Source organism: Staurois parvus, unplaced genomic scaffold (genome assembly GCF_062004578.1).
Source record: "Staurois parvus isolate SC_StPar_1 unplaced genomic scaffold, SC_StPar_1.0 ptg000636l, whole genome shotgun sequence".
NCBI lineage: Eukaryota > Metazoa > Chordata > Amphibia > Anura > Ranidae > Staurois > Staurois parvus.
Window position 1 is genome coordinate 2,527,922 of NW_028318432.1, and position 20,075 is coordinate 2,547,996.

The window sequence follows — 20,075 nt, forward strand, 5'->3', positions numbered from 1 at the left end:
AGTGCAAAATCTGGTGCAGCTCTGCACAGAAGCCAATCAGCATCCAGGATATATTGTCAAAGCTTAATTGAACCAACTGAAGTTAGAAGCTGATTGTACACAGCTGCACCAGATTTTTCATTCTCAAGTTCTAGCAAATCAACCCCCACGCAGGGGCAGACTGACCATTCGAGCACTCGGGCACTGCCCAAGGGCTCGGGGTCAGTAGGGGGCCCCATGAGATGCACATGGTACCTTTTATAGGCTTTTTTGGGTGTGGTTTGAGTGTGGGCAAGGACACAGGGGCCCCATGATCCCTTATTGCCCGGGGGCCCCATGAGTTGTCAGTCCACCCCTGGCCATGTGTAGTTTTTCCAGAGCTTAGTAATTGAGGTAAGACTTCACTTTGCAAAGAATACCCAATCACATGCAAGGAAAAAAAACAGCATTTTTGCTTGCACATGATTAGGTGAAAAAATCATTAGAGCTTCCCCTCAGATCTAGATCAACAGCAACTAAAGTGCAGTTGCAGTGCAAAGACTATTTGCCTCAACCCCAATGTCACAAGTAAAATTTGTAATGTTTGTAATAAGTGTGACATTTTCTGCAGGGTGAATGTGACATGCCCTAACATTCGATCCTAAGAGAAAAAAAGCCATGAGAACATTCATTCAGAAGAGTAAAGAATATTCAACCAATACAGAAGATAGCCTAACACCATAGACTAAGGCAGGCATTAGTCACTTGTTGTAAGGATGCCAGTGAGGGCAAACTCCCTAACAACCATGAGCCCGAGCAGGACGTTTTTACATATGGCAGCGCTAGCAATACTGCTGCTAAATGTTTCAGTTTCTTCTACCAAGCTGGAGGCTTGGTTCAGCCATATGATCAGCTTTTCCAGAACCTCCCAAACAGAGGACGAACCTGCAGCTCAAACATTGTACACAATGCAGAGATCTTATTTCCCCTTTTGGTTGAATGTTCCTAGCCTATCATGTTATTTATCTCTGTTGGTTGAATGGTCTTTAACTCTACTGGTGGAATGTTCTTACAGCTTTATTTCTCTTAGGATTGAATGTTGGGTAATGTTACATTCGCCCTGCAAAAGGCAATAGAAACTGACATTTCACACAAATTACAAACCTTATGGGTATTCGGGACTTTTATTTGTGACTAAGACATTCTCAAAGCAAATATTTTATGCATAGATCCCTTGGAGACACAGCAAAAAAAAAGGATGAGAAGCTCTGGTTTGGATTATGTTTAAAGGGAACCCAAAGTGGTTTTGTTTATTTACTATGTCCAGGTTTAGGAAAACAAACATTTTAAATATGAAATATTGCTTATTGAAGCCAAACTCAAGGTTGGGAACTTCTCAATTCTGTGTCGTGCCTGTCTCCCCCTGAAGCTCCTCTCTTTGACATTTATTCAATTGTTTAGTATGCATGCCTTTTTCCAGCTGTTGTTGAACCATTCGTGTAACTTATGGGGTTCTCTACATTATCTGGCCTTCTCTGGTTGTGCATGGTTGCTGCAGTAAAAGTTGCTTAGGTAATAACATGCGTGACGTTCTCATCAGGATTCTCCTGTGAGACCAGGGCAGCTTGATGATACCCGCCAGATGTGTGTCATTACCCTGGACTCACACAAAGCATGCTGGGTTTTCTAACATGAAAGCCCTGCACTGCCTGCATACTGTTTAAATGCTTGTGTGAAGTGACTAGTGTTGCCATCTCTGCTAGAAAGAAGAGGGGGCCTATAATGTAGAACAGGGGTACTGAATTAAAATTCACGGTGGTCCCTTTGGTAACATTTTCTTCCTGCAGAGGTCCGAATCTCATATTTCTTCTATTATTCAGGTTTTTCACATCAGAGCCCCTAATTAATTCCCTCAGTGCCCCCTTTACCATCACAGCCCCCCACACATCACAACTGCCTTTCACATTAGAGCCCTCCAACATTATAGCCCCGCTTAAATCACAGCCCCCCTTCACATCACAGTCCCTCCTTGACATTACAGTCTCCCTTGCAATCACAACCCCCCACATCACAGTTACCTCCCTGCTGACATCACAGACCCTTCATATCACAGCCCCCCCCTCTAACATCACAGTTCCCCCATATCATAGCTCTCCTTCTCACATCACAGACCCCCCCAGTATTAGAGCTCCCCCCTCTCACATCACAACTCTCCCCCTATCACAGCCCCCCATTTCACAGCTCCCTCACTTCACAGCCCCCCATATCACAGCTCCCCCCTCTCACTTCACAGCTCCCCATATAGCTCCACCCTCAAAGCCCCCCCATTTCACAGCCCCCTCTCACTTCACAGCCCCCCATATCACAGTTCTCCCTTTCACTTCAGAGCCCCCCTTATCACAGCTTTCCCCTCTTACAGCCTCCCCACATCACAGCTCGCCTACATCACAGTTTAGCTCTGAGGAAAGGGATTTGTCCATGAAACGCAACAGCAAGCGGACCACACTGACAGTGGGAACACCCTGCCCATTGTTGTGGCCATCTCTATTATCACACAAAGCTTTACACACATGCTATGTCTGTGTGCATGTTTTCGTCTATTTGACTTTTCAATAAACCTTGGATAATGTATTAGGTGTTTGCGCTACCTGTTTGCTCTTTTTCCAGTTGTTGATTTCCCTGTCTGAGGAGGGCTGCATCCCCAAAGCGCTGTCCATAGGCCACCTTTTGCCCTGGTTCCCTGGCTTTCTTTGGCAATTAATTCTTGGAGCGCTGGAGAGTACACACTGTTACATCACAGCTCCCCCATATCACAGTTCCCCCTCTCACAGCCCCCCCATATCAGAGATCCCCCTCTGACATCACAACCCCCTCCTCCCATATTATTCCCCCTACCTTAACTCAGCATTGTGGAGGGCGGAGGAATGGCAGGGTGCACCCCTGTTCTGCATGTACTCACAGGCATCACCATCATTGCCACTGCTGTTGAAGTCACAGTAGGGAATAGGGCGGGAGGAATGGAAGGAAAGACTCCTTTTCTGAATGTATCAACTTGCCGCTGCTGCTGAACTCAGACCAGGGAGGAGGGCAGGAGGCACAGAAGATCTCCACTCTGCGCGTGAGCTGCCCAACTCTTCTTGTTAAAAGGGGAGTGACCCTCTTGTTAATAGGAAAGGTTGGCTCCCCTCCCCTGCTCCCCCTGTAGACCTGCAATGTCTTCCGCTGTCCTCCCTGCTCTGAGTTCAGTGGCGGCAGAAGCAGAAAGCTGGTACATTCAGAAGAGTTGTTCTTCCTTCCGTTCCTCCCACCCTCTTCCCTGCTGTGACTTCAACAGCAGCGGCGACTACAGCATTGGCAGGCAAGTGCACACAGAATAGGAGTCCATCCTGCCATTCCTCCCAATTTCAAACAGCTGCAGCAGCGGGAGGAGAGGAGTCCACTCAGGTTGCTAAGTGGTGTGGCCACGGTCCGGACAGGACTGTCACCCAGTCCGTATTCAGGCCGCAGTCCGCCATTTAGTCATGCCTGATGTAGAATATAAACGTCGAAATTCTGACTTGAATTGGAAGATATGAATAAAAAATAATACAGTATATTACATACATATATACATTATAAAAACATCCATACATACATTTATACAATTTATTAAATACATAACATCTCCTTAAAGTGTTACTAAACCCACAAAAGTAAAATCAGTCTGTATATGCAGTAAAGCATGCTTGTTATACTCACTGTTGGACCTAAGGGATTAATCTTCTACATTGTGTAATAAAGCCTTTGATCCTGTCTTCTCTGATCCTCTCTACAGTCCCCAATCCATTTGTTGATAGTACAGAGCCCTAGGAGAATGTTTTTTATTTTTTTGGGAGGGTGCATGTGAGCTGCACATGGCCAATCTGCGCTTTCCAGACCGAGGGTCAGGGGTCATGCAGCCTCATAGGACAGTCAGAGCAGAATGAAAACTCTTCCTACAAGCTTTAACCAGTGCTCTGCTGGACACTGATAGAAGTCACAAGACTGCTATGTATTGTATACTACTATGAGAAAAGGTATTTAGCAGTGTATGTTTAAAAAATAAATACATTTCCATGTTCTGTGTACTGTGGGAGACCAGATATAGTGAATGCAGGGTCCTGGGTTTAGAAACACTTTAAGATACAATGCAAGTATGGTTAATTTGGGGCAAAACAAAACTCCTATGGACTTTAATAGGCATGTGTGTGTATTGAAGAGATGAGGAGGGGTACTGTTAAGCCACATATAAAGGTACAGTTGTTCTAAGGTCATTAGCATGTAAAAGGAAAGATATCACATTTTTAGTGGACTCTTGTTTTCCAGATCTTTAGAAAGTTTAAAGACTGTTTCCCAAACACCAATCCTACAACCTTTAAGTGAAGCTTGGTGATGTATGGAGCATTTATAATTACGTATACCTATAACACTACATTTTGAAGAGTACAAGGAACCATTCTTTTTAGTTCTTGCCTTGAAAGATCTTACAATCTTTTGACCCTTTCAATATCGATCATACAATTCTGAAGGGCAATTTAGGAAAAAGCCAAAAAACATGGACATGTTTCTGAAGTGCAGGAGTCTTACTTACTCAATATCCATACAATGAGAACAGAACCAAGGGCCCCAGCTTTGTGAAGCAACAGTGCTAACCATTGAGCCAACTAGTATTTTGTGCAGGCCTTGCTGTGCTAAAAAGTAATAAAATAAGGAATAGTGAGAGATGAACCGAGCTGATCATTAATTTGACGATCTTCCCTTCTCCAACTCAATGCAAAGTCACTTTGAAATTAACCAACGTAACAGTATCGATGTTTCCATTTCTTTGTTGCGCTGGGAATTTTAATGAGATGGTGTTTGAATAATAACCCTGTCCCTCTTACATTTGCCATATACCTTGTGTTGACTTTTTTCTACATTAATCTGTGGATTTAATGACCTCTGACCCCTTGAGATCCCTTCCACATAATAAATTGACCAGCAGAAACCATATTAGCCATTTTTGTACCTACCATGAAAGAACAAATTAATTAACATCACTCAGAACCTGCTCGTAGGAGGATTAATGATGCAGCAGCTGTGGCTTCTGTGATACATTATGCTTTTATACGTCGAAGTTAGCATTCAGGAAAAATGTAGCGTGAAGAATGAAGGCTGTTTTAAATCCCATGTTCACCTTATTCACCTTTTTTATATCTTCAGCTTGTGTCATATTTTCTGTGCCTTCTTCACTTGCTCTGTTACATTTAATCACTTTCCATTCCTTTCATGCGGCTTTCTTTTTTCTTTGCCCTTTTTCAAAATTTCAAAATATGCTGAACAGGCAGCAAATGACTACATATAATACATTTACAGTGTTGACTATGTTTGGTGCATTATATGCTGGGATATGGCTGAGACAGATTTAATTAAGTTGGGTTTAGGTCAGTTGAGGAAGGGGGCCATGTCATTATTCTTTCATCTTTATTGGCTAGCTATGCAGTGTAGTACTTTAGTGCATGCAATAGAGCATTGTCCTGCATACGTTTCATGGTCTTCTTGAAAGATGCAGACTTTTTTCCTGTACCACTGCTTGAAGAAAGTGTCTTCTATAAACTGGTAGTAGGTTTGGGAGTTGATTCTGAGTCCATCTTCAGCCCAAAAAGGTACAACTAGCTGTCTTTAATAATACCAGTCTATACCAGTACCCCACCGCGCTGGTGTCTGACACCTTGCTGGTGTCTGAGGTGAAGTGGAGCTCTGTGCCCTTTACTTATGCACCACAGGCCCATCCATCTGGTCTGGCAATAGTCACTTTCATCTCATCAGTTCATAAAATCTTAAACAATGAAAATAATGGTGGTTAATCAGGGTTACTTATGGTTAACAAAGGTTTATAGTTGGGGAGATGAACATGAAATAAAAACTTTCAAGTTTGCTGGGACTAACACCCCTTTCAGATCAAGAAAATCTGTTCATTGTTTTCCAATACAAGCTAGTTATTTACCTCTTTGTCCCCTTATATATGTTGCATCATTTTTATATAATTTTTTTTTGTATTTATTAATTTTTATAGTTTTATATATATATATATATATATATATATATATATATATATACACACACACACTATATTACCAAACGTATTTGGGCACCTGCCTTTACAAGCACATAAACTTTAATGACGTCTTAGTCTGTAGAGTTCAATATTGAGTTTGCCCACCCTTTGCAGCTATAACAGCTTCAACTCTTCTGGGAAGGCTGTTCACTAGGTTTAGGAGTGTGTCTATGGGAAGGTTTGACCATTTTTCAGAAACTCATTTGTGAGGTCAGGCACTGATGTCAGACGAGAAGGCCTGGCTCGCATTCATCTGCTCTAATTCATCCCAAAGGAGTTCTATCAGGTTGAGGTCAGGACTCTGTGCAGGTCAGTCAAGTTCTTCCGCACCACAATCGCTCATCTATGTCTTTATGGACCTTGCTTTGTGCACTGCTGCGCAGTCATGTTGGAACAGGAAGGGTCCATCCCCAAACTGTTCCAACAAAGTTGGGAGCATGAAATTATCCAAAATGTTTTGGTATGCTGATGCCTTAAGAGTTCCATTCACTGGAACTAAGGGGCCAAGCCCAACCCCTGAAAAACAACCCCACACCTTAATCCCCCTCCACCAAACTTTACACTTGGCACAATGCAGTCAGGCAACTACACTTCTCCTGGCAACCGCCAATCCCAGACACACCCATCAGATTGCCAGACAGAGAAGCGTGATTCATCACTCCAGAGAACGAGTCTCCACTGCTCTAGAATCCAGTGGCGGTGTGCTTTACACCACTGCATCTGACGCTTTGCATTGCACTTGGTGATGTAAGGCTTGGATGCAGCTGCTCGACCATGAAAACCCATTCCTTGAAGCTCTCTACGCACTGTTGTTGTGCTAATCTGAAGGCCACACGAAGTTTGGAGGTCTTTAGCTACTAATTCTAGCTGCATACAGTTGGCGACTTCTGCACACTGTGCATTTCAGCATGCGCTGACCCCGCTCTCTCATTTTATGTGGCCTGCCACTTCGTGGCTGAGTTGCTGTTGTTCCCAGTTGCTTCCACTTTGTTATAATACCACTAACAGTTGACCGTGGAATATTTAGTAGCAAGGAAATTTCACAGATGGACTTATTGCACAGGTGGCAACCTATCACGGTACCACGCTTGAATTCACTGAGCTCCTGAGAGCGACCCATTCTTTCACAAATGTTTGTAGAAGCAGTCTGCATGCCTAGGTGCTTGATTTTATACACCTGTGGCCATGGAGGTGATTGGAACACCTGATTCCAATGATTTGGAGGGGTGTCCCAATACTTTTGGCAATATAGTGAATATATTAATATAGACCAAGCAGGAATATAAATAAATAGATAAGGAAACAATATATTCCTTAATTCATAGTACAGAAATTTCCATGAAAATTAACCTCAATAAAAGCAATTAGGTACTTTGTAGCTGGGCACTATTGTGTTAGTAAGATAGCCCTAACTGACAACTGAATCGGAAACTGATACAAACAATATTACACATACAATACATATTAAATCAATACAATGATAATACAACTTAATCAAAACTGCAAACAATGAAACAGTGCTAATTGTGTACTTATAGTAATATAGTTCAGTTTCCCTAAAAAACTAAAAAATATTACAAAATATACATAAATATTAGAAAATATTATAGAAAATCCATAAACTTACATAGTTACTAAGTTAGTCTGGCTGAAAAAAGACAAAAGTCCATCCAGTTCAACCATTAAAAAAAAAAAAAAAAAAAGTTATAATACTATACCCACAGTTGATCCAGAGGAAGGCAAAAAAACACAGCAAAGAATGAAGAAATTTGCTCCCACAGGGAAAAAAACTCCTTCCTGATCCCCCGAGAGGCTCTTCCCTGCATCAACTTTACCTATAAATATTAGTGTCCCGTTATATTCTGTGTATCTAAGAAAGAATCCAAGCCTTTTTTAAAGCTATCCACTGAGCTGGCCAGAACCAACTCTTGAGGGAGTCTATTCCACATTCTCACAGCTCTCACTGTGAAGAAACCTTTCCGTGTTTGGAGATTAAATTTCTTTTCCTCCTTACATAAATAGTGCCCCCTTGTCCTCTGTGATGACCTCAGGGTGAATAGCTCTACACCGAGTTCACTATATGACCCACTGATGTATTTATACATGTTGATCATATCCCCCCTTAATCTCCTCTTCTCAAGAGAGAATAAATTCAGTTCCTCTAATCTTTCCTCATAGCTGAGCTCCTCCATGCCTCTTATCAGTTTGTTTGCCCTTCACTGTACTTTCTCCAGTTCCCCAATGTTCTTTTTGTGAATTGGTGCCCAAAACTGAACTGCATATTCCAGATGAGGTGTTACTAATGACTTGTACCGGGGTAATATGATATCTCTCTCTCTCTGGAGTCTATACCTCTTTTAATACAAGAAAGGATTTTGCTCGCTTTAGAAACCGCAGCTTGGCATTGCATGCCATTATTAAGCTTGTGATATACCAGAACTCCCAGATTCTTCTCCACCATTGATTCCCCCAGTTGTACTCCCCTTAGTAAGTTATATATAAATGTGGGAGCAAATCATAGCAAAGCAGACTGGTTAGTAGAACACAGCTGAGTTGCCTATTACAAAGATACCATGGCAATATACACTCATTAGCCACATTTTTAGGTACACCTTGCTAGTACTGGGTTGGACTCCCTTTTTCCTTGAGAACTGCCTTAATTGTTCATGGCATAGATTCAATAAGGTGTTGGAAACATTCCTAACAGATTTTGGTCCATATTGACATGATAGCATCACGCAGTTGCTGCAGATTTGTTGGCTGCGCATCCATGATGCAAATCTCCCATTCCACCACATCACAAAGGTGCTCTATTGGATTGAGATCTGGTGACTGTGGAGGCCATTGGAGTACAGTGAACTTATTTTCATGTTCAAGATGATCTGAGCTTTGTGACATGGTGCATTATCCTGCTAGAAGTAGCCATCAGAAGATGGCTACTACTGTAATCATAGAAGGATGGATATGGTCAGCAACAATATTCAGGTAGGCCATGCCATTTAAACGATACTCAGTTGGTACTAAGGGGCTCAAAGTGTGTCAAGAAATTATCCCCCACACCATTACACCACCACCAGCCTGAACTGTTGATACAAGACAGATTGGATCCATGCTTTCATGTTGTTCAAGCCAAATTCTGACCCTACCAGCTGAATGTTGCAGCTGAAATAGAGACTCATCAGACCAGGCAACGTTTTTCCAATCTTCTATTGTCCTATTTTGGTGAGTCTGTGTGAAATGTAGCCTCGGTTTTCCTGTTCTTAGCTGACAGGAGTGAGAGGTGTGATCTTCTGCTTCAAGGTTTTATGTGCTGAATGTTTAGAGATAGTATTCTGCATACCTTGGTATGTAACGAGTAGTTATTTGAGTTACTGTTGCCTTTCTGTCATCTCAAACCAGTCTGCCCATTCTCCTCTGCTCTCTGACATTAATAAGGCATTTTCGTCCACACAACTGCTGCTCACTAGTGTTCGGTATGATATTCAAGTTAAACATAAGTTCGACTCAAACATTGGCCCTTCAGATGTTCCACAAACACATGAACGGTAAGGACTTTCAGAGGGCTATTCACCCACCATACTCCGCAACGCACTGCACTTTGACAGTGCATTGTGATTGGCCATAGCAATGCACCTGACCATAGTTCAGGTACAATGCTTTGGCAATCACAGTGCATGATGACATCACAAGTATTTGTGAGATAAGGCTCTGGGTTGTGAGATAGCACAGTATTTAAGAACTGTCATCCCGCTGCAGCTGTCAGGTGGTGGGAGCCAGCTTCGAGAGTGGAATGTTTTTTTTTCCTTCTTTCGGGTTGGCGTTGGTGCCATGCATCGTGAATAACGTTGGATGTACTTCAGGGGACATTTTTTAAAATTTTTGTTTTCAATAAATGACTTGTCAAAGACTGTCTACAGTCATTTTTTTGCATTACACTTTTTTTTGTTGTGAATGAATAGCGGTACCATGTACCCCATACTCATTCACATGCGGTGGGGCAGGAATCTGGGGCCCCCCTTGTTAAAGGGGGCTTCTAGATTCCGATAAGCCCCCTGCCTGCAGGCTCGTACAACCACCGGCCATGGTTGTGGGGAATAGGCCAATTCCCCCATCAAAATGGGGACAAGATGCTTTGGGGGGGAAGCCCCCCTGCCCCAAAGCACTCCCGTATGTTGAGGGCATGTGACTTGGTGTGGTTTGGGGGGGGGGCACTCGCTCATCCTCCCCCTTTCCTGACCTGCTGGGCTGCATGCTCGAGTAAGGGTCTGGTGGATATTTTGGTGTGGGTGGTTCCCCTTAAAATCCATACCAGATCCAAATGACTTTTGCATGGATGGGAGGGACCCCACACATTTTTCTTTTAATTGCTGGGCACTGCTGGCAGTTCTTTTTACATTCAGCTGTCAGCTGGGAACCCCGTTGACAGATGAAACATGAAAGAATGTTTTAACTACTAAAATAACACATGACTTAATAATATAACTCATGAGGTATTTCAGTAGCTGTGCCATATCTTACCACATACTCAGATGTGGTAAGATACTGCTTAGTAAATTGTCCCCTCTTCGAAGATCGCGGTCAAACTTTCGTTAGGTTTGAATGCTCGACCGCGAACCGAACTGGGGGGGGGAGGGGTGTTCAGCCCATCACTACTGCTCACTGGATATTTTCTCTTTTTTGACAATTCTCTGTAAATCCTAGAGATGGTGGTATGTGAAAATCCCAGTAGATCAGCAGTTTTTGAAATACTCAGACCAGCCTGTCTGGCACCAACAACCATGCTATGTTCAAAGTCACCTAAATCCCCTTTCTTCCTCATTATGATGCTTGTTTTGAACTTCAGCAAGTCGTCTTCACCACGTCTAGATGCCTAAATGCATTGAGTTGCTGCCATATGATTGGCTGATTAGCAATTTGTGTTACCAAGCAATTGAATAGGTGTACCTAATAAACAGGCTGTTGAGTGAATAAACACTTTAGAATGGTATTTCAGTATTCGTTTTTATGCAGATGATACAATGATCATTTTTTTTCAGATTAGATTTGTCACCTTAGATAAATTTACCATCCAATGTGTAGTGTAAGTACTTACATAAGCAATCAATTCATATAACATCCAACAAGGTTGGCCTTCTCTATACACAGCTATTAGTATATTGATTAATCTGACAGATCCAAAGCAAATCTCACTGTCTGTTGCCAGCTTTATGATGTTCTAAGATGCTGACTAACAAATGATCTTTGCTCCTAACTTTTCCACTGATCTCCTACCAATGCCATGGTAGTATCAAAACACTGTATCACATGAGTCACTGGAAGTACAGCATATTCCTCCCTTTTAACATCTTTTTGTTTCATACTAAATTACTGGTGTGATATAACATTGATTTTGGCCTCTATTTAGACAGAGACTAGCCTGAAAAATGTATGGGGAGAGTCGGAGAAACAAGAAGCCAAATGGAATGAAGTAACAATTCACCTTGGGAAGCTGAGACATTTTGAAGTTATTTTTGAAGGAGTACGCACAAAAAATTTTGGTGGAGGAGCAGCCATTGACGACATTGAGTTTACCAACTGCTCACCAGGTGAGTAACAATTCAAAGCATGCTCCTGTGTGCTTTGAAACTAGAGATACAGCCTACCTGCAGAATGGCAGTCATTTGCACATGGCTTCTGGGCTGGCTACTTATTCAGAATAAGACCTGCTTAGTCATTTTATATCTATCTGCTTCCTGATGTATATCTACCTATTATCATCACACCTGACCAAGGCAGTCTTTCGTTGATTTTCTTTGTGGCTTTAATATGTAATGCAACCAAATGCAGAGAACTGCAAAGAACTGGACCAAAGCAAAAATGTGTTGTGCTCATTTTCTAAGGCTGGATACTATATACTTTTAGAAAAGGATATATTTGGTGCGGGGGGGGGTGGCTATAAATGTCCACTAAATGATTAGGAAAGGGTTGGGGCCTAGTTTAATTTTTGTTTTGCGATCTGTGTCACTATTTATTGTCAGGACAGAAATGGGATGGTTCTTCAAGGGTGATACAGGCAAAAAATGAAAACACTTTTTCAGTAAAGTGGGGAAGGGTTTATTTCTGTCCCTTTCTGATGCAGTGACGATAGCTCCCCCCTTGTCTTGTACAGGTGTTACAGAGACAGGAAGTGAAGGAAAATATCCCAAATAGGATCACAGACAGAATAAAAAATCTGAAAAAAAGCATAAAACAAAAATATTTGGCTGTAATATAGCTGGATATTTTTGGAGGTTTTTACCAAAAGAGTAGTTAATGCTTAAACCTTGCAGAAGAGATAGTGAATCAGTCTGCAGTAAGTGAATGTAAACATGCTTGGGACAAACATAGATCTATACTAAGACAAAAAGGTTAAAAAACAAAAACGATCAAAGGAAAAGAAAGTGAAAAAGAACAAAAAGCAAAAAAAATTAAAAATACAAATTTAATGAGCAGACCCTGTGGACCATTTGGTCTTTTTGTGCTTCACTCTTCTGTGTTTCTATGAAGAGTTCTGACTGTGTAACCTGTTTTGTAAGTAATTACTTGTCATAGTTTTTAATTTAATTAAAACAATTAAAAAATTCATATTTTACATAAAAAAATACCAGTAGTATCATTTCCAAAGATTTCTGTTCTCTAAAACATAACACATGCTGTTTAATTTTACAATAAAAATGTTTTATATTTACTTAACTTTTTATGGCATGGCTCACCTATATTCATCTGTGTTCACTGATTAAGTCTGACTTTAAAAATGGCAGCTGCCTTCAAGATGCCACTTGTGCAGGCAAGTCACTCATTGACAAAATGTAGCACCTCCTTCAGTAAATTAAATGATCCTATTTGTGTCGGAATTGATTGCCGCTTGGAGGGATATTAGACTTTGATGTTTAATATTCTACACACTTGATTTACCGCTGACCAGATCTGGAAAGTACAAGGTTCAGATTTCCTAGTGCTTGGCGATTCTGCAAGCATCATGTCAACTGATGATGTTCAAAGCAGTTATGTGACAGAAGACACGAAGCCCAGAATGCAAAAATGCTCTAAATTGATTAGTAAGGCCACCCGGCATGTTTGTATTTGTGTCTGTAAGGCGTATAGCTTGACATGGCACATACACCCTGTTGTCTGGTATCTGCCGCCATCCATCATCTTACTCTGAACTTGCCTTGACGTGACCTTGTCTTGACAAGGAAGCAACATCTCCAGACTGGCAAAGAGAACTCAACTTTCTTCTAGGCAGAGATTTATCTATTACTCCATGCTGATAACCATCCCTTGTCCTCTGCGTCAGTGATGTCAAAAGAATGATTTAAAGATACATTCTAGTCCAACTGATGAATAAAGGGGTCAGTAAATTAAATCATGATTTTTCAGTTATAAGTTGAACCTGATGGACCCAGTCACCTTTAACTTTTTCTATCTTAATGGCGCTCCAAACCATTTATCGTGTTCCTGTTGACTCCTACAACAAGCATGCTCATGGCCTTTACCTTCTGTTGCTTTAACTATAAAATAAAATATCCAACTGGGAAAAAAAGAATTACATCATGACTGACCCACACATCTCACCATTAGAAATGAGCAAAAATGAAAGTTTTTATTTCTTCAAAATGTCGGTCAAAATTATGAGATTTTAGTGAAATCCACCCTTTTTAAATGCATTGGAGTCAATGGGGAAGGAGAGCTTAATGTGTTTTTTTTTAAGATTCATTGGGATATAAGAGACCTATGAGGATTACAAAAGCTCTCTTTATTTACCCTGGAACTGTTTGTGTGCCACAACCTCCCCCAAGAACCTCATTATATTATTTTGTTCACAATGAGAACACAGGCAGGTAAAATAATTATTACAATAAAAAAATGAATGTGACAGAGCAATTATTAAATACCCAAAAAGTGGAAAAAATACAAATAAAAAGAACACAAAACTAAATTACCTAAGCTTCCCTAAATATTCCCACACACACAAAAAAGCAAGCCTTCTAAACAAAAGAGTTGATATTTTTCAAGTTACTTTTGCATAAGCGAATGAGCAATGATCAAAATTAGGGGCTTCCACTTCAATAAAATGTCATTGAAGATAAAAATTATAATTTCACAGAAAACTCAACTTTTCCAAAATCATATTGCCCATCCATACTCACCAGTTGAGCCTCATAGTCATGTTGGCTGGCTTCTGTTTGAGCATAGTTGGAGTGTTACAGGAACTCCAGTCCCTGAGCTTGCAAAGGTGAAGGCTAGATACGTCTGGCTTTAATCACTGTGGTTTCCTTGCTAATTATGGGAGAGATGGAAGGAACTTGGACAGAACACGCTCATATAACAAGAGGATGTTGTCTCACCAAGAACAGAAAAATATGCTACAAGACTCAGATTAATGGTAAACTGAATGGATGTCCTAACTTTAGCTTAGTTGCAGTCTTTTTCAGATAGAACTCATTTTATATCTGTCTATGTTTTTTTGTCTATTTTTTTTCTGGCATACCACTTTCCCCACCCCACATACACTATATTGCCAAAAGTATTGGGACACTCCTCCAAATCATTGGATTCAGGTGTTCCAATCACCTCCATGGCCACAGGTATATAAATTCAAGCACCTAGGCATACAGACTGCTTCTACAAACATAAAAGTATGAATGAATGGGTCGCTCTCAGTGAATTCAAGCCTGGTATTGTAATGGGTTGCCACCTGTGCAATAAGTTCATCCATGAAATTTCCTTGCTACTAAATATTCCACTTTCAACTGATAGTGGTATTATAACAAAGTTGAAACAACTGGGAACAACAGCAACTCAGCCACGAAGTGGTAGGCCACAAAAAATGACAGAGCAGGGTCAGTGCATGCTGCAGCGCACAGTGCGCAGAAGTTGCCAACTGTCTGCAGAGTCAATAGCTAAAGACCTCCAAACTTCATGTGGCCTTCAGACTAGCACAACAACAGTGTGTAGAGAGCTCCATGGAATGGAGCAGCTGCATCCAAGCCTTACATCACCAAATGCAATGCAAAGCGTCAGAAGCAGTGGTGTAAAGCACACCGCCACTGGACTCTAGAGCAGTGGAGACTTGTTTTCTGGAGTGATGAATCACACTTCTTTGTCTGGCAATCCAATAGACGTGTCTGGGTTTGGCTGTTGCCAGGAGAACAGTACTTGCCTGACTGCATTGTGCCAAGTGTAAAGTTTGGTGGAAGGGGGATTATTGTGTGGAGTTGTTTTTCAGGGGTTGGGCTTGGCCCCTTAGTTCCAGTGAAGGGAACTCTTAAGGCGTCAGCATTCCAAGACATTTTGGACAATTTCATGCTCCCAACTTTGTGGAAACAGTTTGGGGATGGCCCTTTCCTGTTCTAGCATGACTGCGCACCAGTGCACAAAGCAAGTCCCATAAAGACATGGATGAGAGAGTTTGGGGTGGTGGAACTTGACTGGCCTGCAGAGATTCCTGACCTCAACCGGACAGTACACCTTTGGGATGAATTAGAGCTGAGACTGCAAGCCAAGCCTTCTCATCTGACATCAGTGCCTGACCTCACAAATGCGCTTCTGGAAGAATGGTCAAACCTTCCCATAGACACCCTCCTAAACCTTGTGGACAGCCTTCCCAGAAGAGTTGAAGCTGTTATACCTGCAAAGGGTGGGCCAAATCAATTCAATATTGAACCCTATGGACTAAGACTGGGATGCCATTAAAGTTTATGTGCCTGTAAAGGCAGGCGTCCCAATACTTTTGGCAATATAGTGTATAAATAAACAGTTTTATATTTTTATATACCTTCAACTTGACTTTCTAAAATGTTTTTTAGAAGAAGTCTTCTTACTGCTCAAGCCAGCAGGAAGGGTTCAGATGTCACTTTTCCTAGATGCTCTGCAGGCGTGCTCACTCTTCTCTGTAACTGATCTGTCAGTGAAGTGAGCTGTCAATCACCACACCTAGAGGTGAGGCTGGGAGAGGACCTGGACATGTTCTGCACTGATTAGTATGAGAAGGCTGACAATGCTGATAACCCTGTTCCTTGATGTACCTAAACTCACAGCCCTGTAGTCCTAAAGGCTATAATAGTTGCACAGGGTAACAACACTGCAGTGAATTCACTGCAGGGCATTTAGTACTGTCACCCTGTCAAAGTAAGTCAGAGTAAGTCTCAATCGCTGGCAGGATCACTAGGTTTTTACCATATAAAAAGGAAGAAGCCGCAAACAGAAAGGTGCAGTTTACTTTATAAAGTATACATGCATCCTAATATGGTGATTTTTACATTTTCCCTACGGTTCTACTTCAACTGGTTAATTTTGATTGTTGCTAAGAGTTGTCATTTAAAGGAATATTCTAATTTCAGCCCTACCTTTGTGTAAATAATCCCTATCGTACCTTTCCTGAATCATTTACAGTAAGATTATTATTATTTTAATTCTACTTTTTCTGATACGGGACTAATTCATCAAGCTGTGATTTGTGATTCTGCATGCTAAAAGTGGCAAACTGAGTGCTATTATCACTTGTTATATTGATTCATTCATCAAAGAGGGAAATGTTTTATGAATCATGAAGGCAAGACATTCCTCCCTTGCAACACTCTCAAGAAAAGGCTACATTCGTAAGTAAGGATGGCTTTCGTTTTTCACCTACCGTAAGCAGGAAAAAGCAGGCAGTTACTACACCGCCGGTTGTAACCCTGACATATTATGTATGCACTGCAGGAAAGAACAAAGTAATGGAAGAGGCACTGGCATCATCCAGTCTGACACCATCTGATACTGAATTCTGCCAAAGGTTGAATCCTACAGAGGGAAGGTGAGGGAGTGCTGATTAATACGTATAGCTTGCTGGGAGGGTGGACTATCAGCAGGCACTGTTAATTTCCCACAAATGGGCAAATTGACAATGTCTTTTTAATATTAAAAAGTATTTCTTTCAAAAGTGATGTTTTCACACTTTATTTTGTCCTGCAATTTAACCATAAAACGTCAGGAGAGCTGCTGGATTGTGTAGAAACTCTACCTCTGTATCTGCTGACTCTGTATTTAAAGAGGCACTGTCACTTTGCTTCTTTGCATTTTGGCTAAGATCAAATGTAGTATCTGTTCTTATCAGTGTCCAGTAGGGGTCTCCACCATCATTCTTGCCTCTTGTGAGAATGGCTGGCTGTATGATGGAGGCTCTGAAGACTAGTACTGGCTGGAACAGAAACCGATGCGCCCACAGGCTGTTGGGGCCCGCCCAGGAGTAATTCCCATGGGTAAAACCGGAGGGGCCCAGTTCCTCCTGATCTGAATGGGTCTACATTGTCTGGCCAAGGGCTGGGGAGGTAGAGAGTTCGCAATGCTGTGCCCCCTTGGGAGTGGTGGCCCCAGGGTTGCTCCTAGTAACACTTGGGTGTGGGACCTCAATGAGTGAAAAATGCACATGGTCACAGTTGCAAACAGTTTATCTGCTCTGTGCCTTTTAGGGCTAAGCCTTTTGGCTACGTCTGGGGCAATTTTTGCTATCAGGCCTCAGGGCCTAGCCAGTGCACTCTTGCATAGCCACATATTTATTGATAAATTTATTTTCCTCCACTGTTTGTCATTTTCACTTATGTGTGTTTTTTTTTTCTCACTCGGTCCTCAAGCTGCAAGGTTTCTGCAAAGTCTTTTGGCTACGCAGATCATGTTGGAAGCCTTATCCCTGTCAGGGGCTTGCACCATGGAGGATCAGGGTATAGGTCCTACCCCTTTGGGAGGTGGACAAAGCACACGCCTAAGTGCACTTTTTTTGTGGGTTTTACACTTGCACGTTTTTTGTACACTTACCGGGTCTTTAATTTTTTTGCACCATCGCGGACTTTAAAAAAAAAATAAATTCAAGTAAAAGTGATCGTTTCCTTAAATACAAAGTTTAGCTTCAGTATGGAAATCATGGTCAGGAAATGAAGGGAACCATTTCTGTATATGGTGTGCCATTGTTAACCTCATTATAAAACTAAATTCTATCATTTTCTTGTCTTGGTATTAATTCTTTTTGATTTGCTGACCCAGAAATAAATATCTAGCATGCTAAGACAGGATTCCATGTCTTTTAGGTGGGGGAGAGGTCGAGAGAGGCATGTATGAGCAGTCAAGAGCACTGGTGATTGATGGTGATTAAAAGTCTTAATTAGAACCAAACTAGTTTGAAGGTGCCACATCCCTATATAGTTGTATCGAAAAGGTAAATTAGTGGCCTGGGATTTTTAATTGGGACCAAAAATACAAACAACTGGATTCAAATTCATAATATGTATTATTACAATTTCTTAAAAGAGACAATAGTCTGTAACATAATAAAAGGCAACAAAAGAAAGTGTACATACTTTCAGAATCACCATATACTGTATATAGTACAGCATATCTTCAATACTTAAAGTGTACAAAAAAACCCCCATCATGTTTCAACTTGGGTTTTTTTGTACACTTTAAGCACTGAAGATGTACTGTACTATATGTATGTGGTGGTTTTGAATCTATGTACAGTTTCTACTGTTGTTTTTTAATAACTTGTAAATGATTGTTTCTTTTAAGAATAAGGAATAATAAATATTGTGAATTTTAATCCAGCTGTTTGTATTCTTGGTGTCAATTAAAAATCCCAGGCCTCTAATTTACTCTTTTTGATATGAAAATTGGTGATGACATGGACCAAAGACATGGAGTCATGTTCTGGAGCTATATGGGATTCAGGATGGTTTAAGATTGTTGGTAAGGAGGAGAAGATAGGTGATCGAGAAGGTATTCACAAAAATGGGGAAGATAATGGGGATGAGCAGTAACTAGAGAGTGTAGTAAAAGGAGCAGGACATTAAAATATAAATGAGCAGTAGATGGGGACGTGAGCAGGAAGAGAGGACACTCTGAAAGAAGACATGGAAATGGAATGGGTAGAGCATGCTAAAGAAAGGCGTGTATGCATTATGCAGACTGCCACTGCTGACCTCTCTTTTTTTTAAAATTGACAATTGCCTGTATGTCATGCTGAGCCTATGGCTCCAGTACTTTCAGAGGCTCTGACCATAACAAATATACAGGTTAGTAGATTGGATTTTACTTTGACTTTGCTGATTTGCTTATTCATTCCAGATCAGTAACTTAGAGACTACTGAAACAAAATATAAGTAAGAATGAACATGAGTATGCAGAAGTCTTTACGAAATGGAAAGTAAAACCGGTGGGGTCTAAGAGATGCCAGGGAGCAATGCAAGGAAGCAGTGCACAATTAGCACTGCCAGTCTGAGTGTGCATTTGTGAGAGGACGTATAGGAGATCTGTAGAGTAAGTAAGTAAGTAAAATGTGTGAGGAGCAGTATTTTTGTCTGGGGGAGAGAGCAGTAATAGAATGGCAGAGTGGCTTTTCAGACAAGAAGTGAATTGTGGTGTGAAGTCAATGAGCTGTGTAGCAGTTGCCTGCAGCAGAATAAGGAAGTATAGGACCAAGACTGTACCATTAGAGTCTAGGAGTAAGCAGCTGGTGGGGTGGGTTGGGAGAGCAATGAGCAATGAGTGGGTTGGAGTGCAGTCACCACAGCAAGAGTCCAAAGGAAAGCAGTGCCTGCAGAAGTGACCCATGACTATTTTGATGGTGGAAAGTGAGGATTTGGTGGCAGATGCATGCATATTGGAGAAAAACTCAGTACTAGAGGAAGAATTCACCTCGGAGAAAACAAAAGGGACAAATAGGTTTAATGTTCTATTTATTATGTACATGACTGGAACCATGCTAACATTTAATTGTTGTGCATGATGTTTAGTAGGAATGTAGTGATTGTGCAGTTTATTGTTTCTCTCGTGCAAGAGTCCAGTCTACAAAGACTTCATAAGTCAACTAGTGATACAATCTCTGGTTGGCCTTTCCTGTATTCTGTTTTATTTCAGTAGGATGCTTGCCTGCCATACAGGCAGACACAAAAAGGAGAGATCTAAACATCTGTATATGAAATGTCTTCATGAAAATGCACAACATGAAGCA

The 20,075-nt window shown here is 41.3% G+C and overlaps 1 protein-coding gene across 1 annotated transcript in view; it reads left to right on the plus strand.

Moving 5' to 3' along the window:
* MALRD1 (MAM and LDL receptor class A domain containing 1) overlaps nt 1–20,075 on the plus strand; it is a 464,614-nt gene that overhangs the window by 302,429 nt on the left and 142,110 nt on the right. The window contains exon 26 of the mRNA XM_089693696.1: nt 11,478–11,658. Within this exon, the coding sequence (XP_089549822.1) occupies nt 11,478–11,658 (181 nt within the window). The remainder of the gene's footprint in view (nt 1–11,477; nt 11,659–20,075) is intronic.